The 12,137-nt window shown below is 55.4% G+C and overlaps 1 protein-coding gene across 3 annotated transcripts in view; it reads left to right on the top strand.

Annotated features, from left to right (window-relative positions):
- Positions 1–7,706, top strand: part of Tbc1d16 (TBC1 domain family member 16) — an 87,049-nt gene extending 79,343 nt beyond the window's left edge. For all 3 annotated transcript variants that reach the window (XM_031355000.1, XM_031354999.1, XM_031354997.1), the window contains exons 11-12: positions 1,670–1,816; positions 2,910–7,706. In XM_031355000.1, coding sequence (XP_031210860.1) covers positions 1,670–1,816; positions 2,910–3,158 — 396 coding nt within the window. In that variant the 3' untranslated portion in view covers positions 3,159–7,706. The remainder of the gene's footprint in view (positions 1–1,669; positions 1,817–2,909) is intronic.
- Positions 7,707–12,137: the final 4,431 nt, after the last annotated feature.

Genomic DNA, 12,137 nt, shown 5'->3' with positions numbered 1-12,137 from the left:
TTGTGAGTTCCAGGAAAGTCAAGGCTGCACAGCTCAAACCTGTCCAAAAAAAAAAATCCACCCAGTGCACACACGTAACTCCAGAGGAAACAGCAGACACGTAACTCCAGAGGAAACAGCAGACACAGGCCACAGGCGGGTCAGCAGAGCTCACTCGCCAGTCAGACTAACCTAATGGCTGGGCTCCAGGTCCCAGTGAGAGGCCCTGAGATACTGTCTTCTGGCCTCATGTGCGCACATGTATGCACACGTGTGCACATGGACACGCACACACACACTTGCACATACAGACATCAGTACCACCCGTGTGTCCAGGGCGCAGCTCTGTCAACCTCCACCTCGACCCCCAGCTATGAAAAACACGCCAAAGTCTCTCTCCTTCTGCCACCTGCAACATCAGTCCACCGGCCAGTACATCCTGGACTTGTTCTAGATGGCTACTCTGAGAGGCCAGGAAGGCCGGGTCACGAGGAAGGCACCCATTCATCCTCTGAGACTGTGGCCAGTACCAAGCCTCAGCAGCTCCTGTTGGCTGCCATCTTGTTCAAAACCCACAAAGCAAGTTCTTGTTGCCCATAGATGTGGGGAATCAGTAGTCACATCTGGAACCAACTCTGACTTCCACCAGCCGAGGTTGGGAGGAGGGGAAAGGCAGGTGAGCGGTGAATGAGCTCCAGAGGGGAGTCACTGCGTCGCAAAGGGAAGCCTTCATACAGTCCTCCACTGTGGCTCACTGCTGGGCACCTGCCCAGGAGCTGGCATTTGCCCTGTGCTCTGTCCCAGTCTCTGCAGAATGTCTCACACTCCTATCCCTCCACTCCTTCAGAAGCATCCCCTCCTGCAGCGCTAGGAGGAAGGGCTGGGGACTCCAGCACCCACACCTCTGCACTCTGCTGTCCGGTTGGGAGATGACAGGCCACATGGTGTTATCAGGAAACTCAACAGGGACTTCCTAGACCCCCACCCCACCCACATCCTTCTTCTGCTTCAGGATTCAGCACTTTTAGGTGTCCAGGCTGGAGAGCCCATCATGACTGCCTGCCACCTGGACAGGCACCACAAGGTGGCCCTAAAGGAGGGCAGGGGGGACTGTGGGTGTCTGGAAAGAAGGCTAGGGACAGCATGCTGGTAGCACCCTTCCACAGAACACAGGACCAGTGTTGGCAGCTACATCCGGGGCTGATGGGATGTACTAGTGGATGATAATCGTGCCACGCCATGGCTGTGGCTGGTGGCGCTCTCTTGGGAGGTGTCTTCGAGGACGGCAAAGCATATCCTTCTCCCTAGCCTGTCTGAGCTCACGGCAGGGTTTCATCCGCACCCCTCTCACGCAGGGGTCTTGAGGGTGTTACATGTGTGTGTGTGTGTGTGTGTGTGTGTGTGTGTACACATGTGCAACGCATGCAAAGGATTAACCAAACTGCTTCCTGAAGGCTGTAGAGTAGACCACCAACATGGAAGAAGTTCTAGCGGCTGGCTTCTTGGCGGTGGGTCCCTCTGTGTCAGCCAAGCATCCTAGCATGGGCCCCCCCGCTCTATGGAGAAGTGGAAGATGATGGGATGGTGTAGATCCCTAGAGCAGGGACCCATGAACACAATTCTGGATCCAGGTGGCCTGAGCCAGACTCAGACTTGGCAGGGCCCCTCTGAGTTCTCTGTGTCCCCTCAGACAGACTACTTCCACCTGTTCATCTGTGTGGCCATTGTCGCCATCTACGGGGATGATGTCATCGAGCAACAACTGGCCACGGATCAGATGCTCCTACACTTCGGAAACCTGGCCATGCATATGAACGGAGAGCTGGTGCTCAGGAAGGTGGGTGCCCTGGCTTGGCCTGTCAGGCCTGCCCTGCACATAAGCAGGGCACATGCTTTACAGCCTCACCCCTGCACATGGAGGAAGGGGTGAGCGAGATGGTAGAGGAAGGATGGGGATTCTAGGAAGTCCCTGTTGAGTATCCTGATACTCACACCTTCCAGACACACGCCCACATGTAAAGCCTTGTCCTTACCTCAAGGACCCAGCCCTGCACACAGAACCCCTCCCATACCTCACAGCCTGCCCTTGCCCACGGAGCCCTGTCCACAGCACAGAATGCTACCTAGCACATGAGCTCAGCTTGCATCTAGAGCCCCTCTCATATCACAGAGCCCCACCTCTGCACAGGGGTGCAGCCCCACAATGCAGAGCTCCATCCTACCTTGTTGGGCTTTTTCTACCAAGTCCGTGTGATTGTCACCTGCTGCGCTCTCCTCAGCCCAGTGAGGCTGCCACGTCTCTACTCGGTCCCCGAGGTCCTCAGAGGGACCGCACTGGACCCAGCCTCTGATTTGCTGGTGTGTGAATGCCCAGCCAGTCTCCACCCAGGAGTGCCTCCTTCCCATCCAGAGTTAGGAAAGTGTGGATGAGGAGACAGAACCTAGGGAGAACGTAGCTCATCCATGGCTGGAAGCCACGCCCTTGAAGCTCAGCCACCCCGCTTCCCATGTTCTAGCTGGCAGTCCTTTGGGTCCAGGCCTCTGATGGTCCGAGGGGACAAGAAGGGGTCAAGAAGGGGTCCTCAGGCACATCACTGCACTGGGCTCCCCAGACAGACCTTGCAGGGACCGAGGGTAACGCTGAGAGGCATGAGAGTACAGGGGCCTTTTACTATCTGGAGGGGACTGGGACTGAGTTCGAGGGGTCTGTAAAGGGACAGGAAGGGCTGTGTGGCTCTATCATCACTTACACCATCTTGGAACTCTGTGTCTTAAACTGCCCAAGTATCTCATGGCCCATGGAGACGCAGGGCACTGTGCTGTCCCCACATAGTAAGCCCATGGGTATGGCCCTTGCTTCTGTAGTGTTCCACTGTTCTCTTGTGTCCCGATGACCTTTCAGTCCCCTTGAGCCTGACCTCTCTCTGCAGGCCAGGAGTCTCCTGTACCAGTTCCGCCTTCTGCCACGGATCCCCTGCAGCCTCCATGACCTGTGTAAGCTGTGTGGGACAGGCATGTGGGACAGTGGATACATGCCAGCTGTGGAGTGTGCCGGCCACCACCCGGGCTCAGAGAGCTGTCCCTATGGGGGCACAGTGGAGATGCCTTCACCCAAGCCCCCAAGGGAAGGCAAGAAAGGCCCAAAGGCACCACGGGAGGCCTTTGGTTTCCGAAGATAGGAAAGCCCCTGCCCTTGACCATGGGCGAGGACTTGAGCACGTGGGACGGGGAGGGGACGGGCGTGGAGAGGACACAAGGAAAAGCCTCTGGCCAGAGTGAAGGGAACCTCGTCATGATGACAAAATCGGGCTCTAGAACTGACAGCAAGTATCAGCTGTCCCGAGAATTCAGCTCCTGAAAGGCTAACCCAGGATGTCTGGCTAGCCACTGGAATGCAGGCTGCTGGCTGGCTGCTGGCTGGAGAGCCAGCAGGGGCCAGGAGTCTCTCCACAAGGCAGGGTCTAGAAAAGGCCTTGTCCTCACACCAGCGCCAAGGGACACACGGAGGAGCAGGATTGTTGTCTGAGTGACTCAAGCACACTTGGCGAAGCTTCTTGGTCATGGCTACAAGACTGGTATGAAGATGCCTCTCCAGAAAAGAAAGACGAGGGAGGGAGGGAAGGAGGGAGGGAGGGAAGGGGTGGGAAGAAAAGCTTGTGAGGGCAGGGGTTCCTGCCTGGGCTCTTCACAGTGTCCACGTGAGTGTCCTGTGTCCTGCTATGTATGGGAAGGACACCCCGACCCCGGAGCCCGAGAAGCAGGCTGCTAGACAAGTGTCAGATGCACCCTCTATGGGGGTCCTCCCCTGAGGATCTAAGGTGTGTCTTCTCTAGCAGAAACGGCAACCCACTGGGGCCTGAATGGCTGGATGGGTGTGGTATGCGCAACCACAAGGTCCTCTGAATACTTGGTCCCGGAGAAGGCAAAGTATACAACTCCCCAGCCAAGACAAAGGCATCCGACATGGCTGAGGCAGGTGCCTCCGCCACCACGCAGGACCCAGGGAACTTCTGTTCCTTGGTTTAGCCCGAGCTGAGCAACACTGGGATGCTCTTCCTCTTAAGAAGGGAAAGGTCACGTCTACTCGCCGTCCTCCAAAGCTGAGGACTGTGTGTGGTTGGATAAAGGTTTGTTCCAGAGCCATGAGCCTGGATTCCTCCACCGAGGGGCTGAATCCTCATAGTGGGTGCAGGCGGCAGGGTAGGTGGAGGTGCCCTGCTTTTTGGCTTTTCTCGCTGAGAGTGGTGCTGCGGGACAGTGCCACGTTTAAACGTGCTGACCAGAATGAGAAGGGGCAGAGCCTCCACATGAGAAGGGCGGGGCCTCCGACTGAATGGGGCGCGGCCTCAGAAAGAGAAGGGCGTGGACTCTGACCGAATGGGGCGTGGCCTCAGAATGAGAGGAGTGGAGCCTCAGCAGAGGGGCAGGGCCTCCAACTGAGAGGGTGGGGCCTCAGAATGGGGGGGGGCGGGCTCTTACAGACTTCTCTTTCTCCGTGAGCTCTTCCCCCTCTGCAGGCACTTCTGAGAATGTGGGTTCTTCTAGGAAGAGCCTTTGGAAAAGGATATCCTGATCTTGAGGGCGGGGTACTGTCCGTTGTGAGCAACAGTGCAGTCCTGGGAGTGGCTTTTCATCCAAATTGCTTTCTATACTGGCTTCTGACCCTTTCTGAAAGCTAGGGCCACAAACAGGTATATCCACTGCCTATCACCCCAGTAACAGAAATACGGGACAGAGCTTCACTGACCTAGAACTCTGTGCACCTGGTTGGTTGGCACAGACCCTGGGACTGCAGTCCAGGCTGGGTGGTTCTGGTCTTTGATAGTTTGGCTCATCACTTCTGGGGTTGTCACCTCTCTGAAATCCCGGTGGGTAGGTATATGGGTGTGAGACAGCACTGGCCTCTGGGTCTTAGGTCACCCCATGATGGTAGAGGCAGAAATGAATGGTATTTTTCTAAGTGGATACCCCACTCACCAACCACGCGAAGGTCAAAGCAAGTTGAACGACTGAAGCCAGCATCCAGCACTGGGAAAGGGAACCTTTGTCTTGGGGGATCTTCTCTTGGTAGTCATGTGACAGAAGCCTGGAAATTCAGAGGGGTTCCACGGGCCTACCACCCCAAGAAATCTAGATAGAGATCCCTCCTTTCCTGGAAAGGAACCAACTCCTTCCTTACCCCTCCCCAGGATCACATTTCTATACTGCACCCCAATATCTACACTCCACTGTTTTGGGTGGGGACAGCCGGAGCAGATCCAGAGACTCACTGGCCATGGAGAGTCTCAATTAGAGAGCATTTATTCTAAGGCTCTAGCTTCACAGTTCACCCTCCTCCACACACTGCTCCTCAAGACCTGACCCAGGCCTTGTGCTGGGGATCTCCCCTTTCGTCCCGTGCTACCTCAACATCGGGCCAGCTGGGGCCTCTGCTGCCAGACATGGTGCGTGAGCTCTCAGAGCTCTCCTCTGAGGAGTAGAGAGGCCCCACACAGAACGGCAGCCTTAATCTGGATGCAGTTAGAGGAAACCAGCCAAATGCCCTCTGGCAGCTGTTACCCCGGGATTATTCCCAGTCAGCAAAAGGCATTAGAGTGATAATTCAGTCATTAGACTTCTAGCCGTCTCACCGCCAGGTCGTACAAATCACGGGTAATCAGCACGCACACCGTCCCTTGGCCACGAGGCTTATTTAACCCATTTTTTAAAATGATGCTTAATGCTATTGGCCGGCAGGTCTGTGTGCACATGCCCCACCGATAATGTCTGTGCTGACGACATTGCCTAATGTCATCAAGACCCTGTCTGTCATCTAGGGCTCGGGGTAAGAAGGACGCCTTTGATGTGTGTGCACTGCCACTGCTGAGACAATGATGCCTACCTTGAAAAGGCTCCCTGACTTCTGACTCACCCTCCAAGGAGAAGGGACAGTGGAGGGGAGGGGGCAGCAGCCAGGGAAGAGGGCAGGGTTGGGGCAGAATGTATCCTCCCTCTGGGCTAAAGGATGTCTTCACTGGGTACGGGAAAGACACTGCCTCCCCAGAAGTCCCACATGGAGTGCCAGTGGGGAGAGCTAGCCCATCTCTGAGAGGAGGACCGAAGTCCCAGAGAGGCTCTGTTAGTAACCCTGAGCCTGCAGATCTGCCGACAGAGCTATGTGGTTGCTGATCAAACCGACCAGGGTCAGGGACGGGGGACGTATTACATTCAGGAGGGGATGATTCGGGCCTTGGCTTTTGAGTGCAGGACACCAGCCCCAAAAGAGGGTCTCCTGGAGCTGGTGCCTTTGATGGCTCAGGGCGGGGTGGCAGTAAATAAATGGGCAGAGGAATGCTGGCTGTCAGGGTCAGCTCCTGAAAGGCTCCTTTGACCTCTGGCCTGTATTTGTGTTTTCCTTACTTCTTTGCTAGGGTTTTTGCTGTGCTGGGCAGGGGCTGAGGGAAGCAACAGTATATGGAACTTGGGGCCACATTCATGCTAGGCTCTGAGAGATAGAGCCTGCTTTGTGGTTGTTAATTTAGATGGAGATCAACCCCAGGGTTCCAGGAATCCACCTGTGACCACCCTCCCCTCTGTCGGCTCCTCCACAGCCAGCAGTCAGGCTGGGAGTGTCAGGAACACTGTCCTGGGCTGGCCAGACAGAGGCCACCAGGGATGACAAGACAGATGACAATTCCCCAGAAAACTTATGCAGGCCTATGGCCTGGGTTAGAGGTGAGCCAGGACTACCACCCGGCTGGGCCACCAGAGAAGACACAGGGAAACTGGCTAGCCTGAGGCTGGACCTGGAAGATCCCTGGAGTCCCTGAAGAGCCAAGTGGCCTCTAGATGTTAGTCTTGTGTTTCTACAGAGGTTGTGATGCATTTTGTCCTGGGCTAACCTGGTCTAGCGGGACTGGGACACCCCAAATCTAAGAAGCCAGTTTCCCCTAGAGCTTCTGCAGCAGGGAGCAAGGGGTTCCCCCAGCCCACTTCCTTGCCTGCAAAAGGAGAACAAGGCCCTCCCTCAGCCTCCTTCCGAAGACTGCTCAAAGGCTGCCATGAGGGTGGCTAACGAGGGCCCAGGGACCTCACCCACCACTCAGGGACCAGCCAACTGGCCTTAGCCTTCCGCAGCAGTGACCGAGAGGGGCTGTCCACTCCCAGTCGATTGCCCTCCCTGGTCTGAAGTCAGCAAACCAATGTCTCTCCTGCACTTCTACCTTGCTGAGTGTCCTCTGCAGAGGACAAATCTCTCTGTAACGTTCACTCTGTGCCGCCCACGCCTACCCTGAAGAAAAATGAGCCACAAAGCCACCTCAGCGGTCTCGGTCTGTGCCTAGCTGTGCACATGGGTGCGTGCAGAGCTCTTCCATGGACGGCCTGAGGACTCTGCACTTTGTGAGCAGCCCCATGCGGATTCGTGCCACCACCAGGCCTTTAAATCTGTTGTGTTCAATTCCAGGTGGGAAGGTAGCATTTCAGGTTGGCAGAAATCAAGTCACATGACTGTCTTTCTTCCACACTTTGAGGATAAGGAGGACAGCCTTTTTGTGTGTTTCATTTTGTTTTTAAAGTAATGAAATATCCCCATTGCTGATATCTACGGCAAGTGAATCTTTTCTCTGTTTCGTTTTGATTTTTTAAGCAGTCCCCCTTCTGGTCAAGGTCAGGACTGGTCACCATGACCCCTGTGAATTATGACTCTCATGGATTCCTCACAAAACAAATAAAATAGTACCGCCACACACATGGTCCTGTGCCTTGAGAGAAAGCCCTAGTGAGAGTGGCCAGGTCAGGCCCCCGAGGGTTGGGCAGAGAGGCCCTGTGGAAGAGCTATGGGGGCCTTTAGCCACACCCAGCCCACCTGGCTCCTTGGCTGCTCTGAGAGTATTGGGAAGGGGAGCTGGCAAGGCCTGAGATGTGGAACCAGAAGGAATGATCTGCAGGCCCTGCTCTGGGAAGGCCAGGGACATGTCTGGGAGATTGCTTCGGGCCTGGCAGTGAAGAGAGAAGGGCCTTGGTGAACCCGGGAATGCCTTACAGGCTTCCAGGCCATTACCTCGGAACATAGGGAACCCAGGCTGCCTAATGCCTGGGAACTCTAACAGCGTCTGACAGAGCCTCAGCTGTGCTGCTCTGAATTCAGGAAAAGCCCGAGTCAGACTGTGTGACCTTCCTTTTGGAGACAAACACTATATTGAAACCTGGTGGGTATAGGCTGGGTGTTAAGGGGGAAATCCAGGCTTCATCAGTGAATCTTGCTGTTTTACCAGCTCTGGGAGCCAGTCACAGGGACATGCAGCCTAGGGGGATGAGGAGGTACATAGGGTCTGGGTTCTGAGGGCTTTTGGAACTTTGAGCTGTCAACATGAGCTTCTGTATACCACCAGTATACCATGAGCATATACTGGTGTGTTCCTGTGGCAGTTGGAGGGCCAGGGGCTGGGTAGAGTGATAGGTGCTTCACCGGGGTCTGTCCACCTTCTGCCTGTCTGTCCTTTGTTGGACATATTCATGCCTAGCATGCCCCGTGAGGACTGGAAGGTACCAGCCAAGCCTGGAGGGTCGACTCACGAAGGTGCCGGAGGGTAGTTCCCTGTGGAGAAAATTCCATCTACTTGGAAGCTGCTGAACCAACCTGCTTAGAAGCTAAGCTCCAACTGTCAGTGGTGTGTGAGATACTGGTGATGACCAACTGGCCAAAGGGACAGGAGACAGCCAGGCAGGCTCGAAGCCTCAGCGTCTCTGAGACCTGTGATACTGCGGAGGGTGGCATGTAGCCGAGAGACAGGGAAGAACATCCCAGGCTCACAGGCTAGTCACTACAGGGGGGCTGAGGCCCATGATGATCCCCATGTTGAACAACAGATTGGACAGTCACACCCATCCCTTGAAACGGCGGATTTATGTGAGTTGCTTAGGTCTTGGCACATGTCCTACCTACACGGCAAGACTCTCAAATAGATGAGCTGCTGGCACCTCTATGCCTTCAGCTAGGCAAACCCCGAGCTCTCTATTTCTATAGCACCTTCCTCCCACCTCGCCTACAACCTTGCGCAGGAATGTTCATAAGCGACCTCCTCTCACACCAGTGAAGCCCTGTCTCTGCCTCATTACTCCAGAACAGTCTTGGTTGTAAGGGCCCCCCATTATTTCCTGACAAGCCAGGAGTCCAGACACGGTCGATCATGCATTCATGAAGCACGCCCTGGGCTCCACACTGACCCCCGGTCACCGAGTCACCGCCTTTCAAGCCCAAGCTCAGTCCATGCTTTATCTGGGCTCTCATTACCACTATACCTGTGTCCCACCTATCAGAGAAAGAGTATCCAAGCAGACCCCCCCCATAATGGCCAAACCCAGGCCATGGCTTTATCTAGTTACCATGCAGCTGCCTTCTGCCCTACCCTCCAAAGGCCCAGGACCTGAACCCACTCACACCCTCTGAGGACCAGAGGACACCTGCCACTGGCCTGGTGGGTGACATTCAGATTTTAAAGTCCCTACATTTCAAAAGGGATAGCCGGCTCCCTACCTCTCCAGACCCCTGTCCTCTTGTCTCTACATCTCAAGAGAGTTACAGCTCTCTGGCTTCCATGTGTGCATGGCAGGCGGCGGGGGCAGCGGTGGGGGGTGTGTGTGTGTGATTTAAACAGTGAGAAAATCTGCTTTATCTGAAAATAGGGGAGTTGGCCTCAGGCCTGATTCTGCTGGTCCTTTGACCCCGGGTAGAGGGGGACACTTCACATCATCAAGGATGACAGTCTCCTGAGTTCAGGATTCAGAGGACACAGTGTCCTCTGTTTGGCACAGCACTTGGCTCTAGCCACACTCTACCACAAAGTGGGAGTGCCCACTGAACTGAGACCCATCTGAGAGAACGTTCACTTATCCCTGGCCGTAAGCAGCTACGCACAGATGCAATAGAAAAAAATGACATCAAGACCAGGGGTCTCTTGGCTGCAAGGCAATGGGGGAACAAACAGCTGGGCCCAGCAGTGGGAATGGAAGAGGGCCTGGGTCGGGTAGGGTGAGAGGCCAGGGCCATGGGTGGCCAGCATGTGAACACCAGCTGCAGGCAGCAAGCGGCAGAGGAGAGCAACGCACAGTTAACAGGAGAGGCGTCAGAAAGCAAAGGGCAGGGTTGGCTAAAAGACAGGCCGTGGGGAAGTCAACAATAGTTAAGTGTTCACTGAAGAGGGAGCACCCAGGAGTGTGTTCTCCACACTGCCTTTCTTTTGGAGAGTCCTGGACAAAGAGACGGGTGGCTGCAGGAGGCAGAGAGAACCTGCAGGCTGTCCCATCTGAGAGACAACCTGTCCGTCTTCCCCCAGAACCCAGGGGCTCTAAGTGAAAGCTGTGGTGTGGCTCAGCCAGGCCCAGGAGAAGCTGCTGCCTATAGAGGCTCTGTCCACTAGCCCACGAGGACCACCCATGCGTAGGATGCTGGGTGAGGGCATTCTGGCTTCCATGAGAGGGAATCCAGTCTACCAGAGAAACAGTGAACTCGATGGGAAGTCCACTAGCAACACATCACAAAGGGGTCGCCGAAGGACGGATTGACCTACGTGACAGCCGCAGGCTGAGTCCCTCTCTTCTGCCCACCTCTTGCCACCATTGCAGGCTGCAGTAACATATCCACCATATCCACCTGGGTGTTTCTCAAAAACAGGCTCAGGTCTCTTCCACGAAAAGCTTGGGCTCTCAGTCTCCCAAATTTTCCTTCTGGGTTCCTGGGAAGTGTCCAGCTGTGCCAAATGATTCACTTGGATGGAGCATTCCCTCATTCTTGAGTCTGTTTGGCCACGGAACCACCTGCCTCAGGCAGACAAGCATGAATGGAGTCTCGGAGGTCATTGGTGTCCCTGAAATGGGGGAGCTCCTGACACAAGTATCTATGAACCCTTTATGCTTACATGAGATCTGCCAGTTTCACCAGGACAGGGTCTGGGTAGGTGGCTGGGACAAATGTTTGCAGGGGCAAATAGGAAGGCTGGGAGCGAAGGCCCTGCTTCCTGCCTGGGTATCTCCTTTCCCTCCTTCCACGGTGTCCCCACCCCTAGGATGCTGCAGATTGATTTGCAGGCTGAGTAAAGAGACCACAGCCTCCCCCACCCCCCACGCCTCAGGTGGAACAAGGTTGGGGCACCCTTGAGATGGACTACAGTTCAACTGTGCTCACCAAACCAGCCTAGCTCTGGGATCTCTGCTCAGAATCTCCGTCCTGAGAGATGAGTGTTTGTAGGGTATACAAGGAGCACGGGGCCCCCCCAACCCAATAGTACGTGGGTTCCACAGGGCTTACTCCCTTTCAGGAGCTGGGCAGAGGAGGCACTTTGCCAGGCAGAGGGCCTAACCATTCCTCCGATCTCTAGGTGGCTGCACCTGCCTCCCTGCCCCTCCTCAACTCTTGTCCACTTGATGGATGTCAGCTATGCTTCTGCACAAGACACAGAGGTTCAACAGCAGTTTACACCTGCAGGACTTGGGCTTCTCACCGGGCCGTCTTCTGGGGAAGGACAGACCACGTCTGTGCCCAGAGGCGAGGGTGGAGGATGGCACTTGTGCACAGTGAGACTCAGCATCTCCCTGAGGCATCCTCAGGGCTCATTCAGGCCTCCACAGAAGAGGCTGCATGTTCCCACCACCCCACGCTCTCCTCTGCGGAGATCCTGTGGCTGCTTCTGACTTCATACCCGATATGATCATCCCACTGTGCACTCACACCCCCACCACACAGCCACCAGGACGAAGGGTCTTGAGAGAGGGAGTATGCAGGACAGGAGGGGAACTGAGGGTTTCCTGAGCCAGGAGCTTGCGGACACTCAACTGTGGGAGCGCAGGGGGAGGGCCACCAATTCAATCATGACAGGTGCGCTCTAGGTAAGTATTAATAACTCGTGACACAGGGGATAGGGGAGAATCTAATTACAAGGACGCTGTGCCATGCCAGCCCACGGCACTGCAAGGGAAAGCACACTGTCCTGAAAGCCCAGGGGCACTCAAAGACACCCCACCCCCTCCAGGCCTCTGAATCTAGCCCTCTGAATCTACCTACCCTTCCTCCACCCCAGGAACCAGCTGTAGTCAGGATGCCTGGTCCTCAGCGGACCTTCTCTGTCTGTCCTTCTGAACCTGACACACATGGTGCCTCTACTCCTGTCATCACAGAAAAG

The sequence above is a fragment of the Mastomys coucha genome, unplaced genomic scaffold (assembly GCF_008632895.1).
Source record: "Mastomys coucha isolate ucsf_1 unplaced genomic scaffold, UCSF_Mcou_1 pScaffold5, whole genome shotgun sequence".
In the NCBI taxonomy this organism is placed as follows: Eukaryota; Metazoa; Chordata; class Mammalia; order Rodentia; family Muridae; genus Mastomys; species Mastomys coucha.
This window is presented reverse-complemented; position numbering and strand designations above follow the sequence as displayed.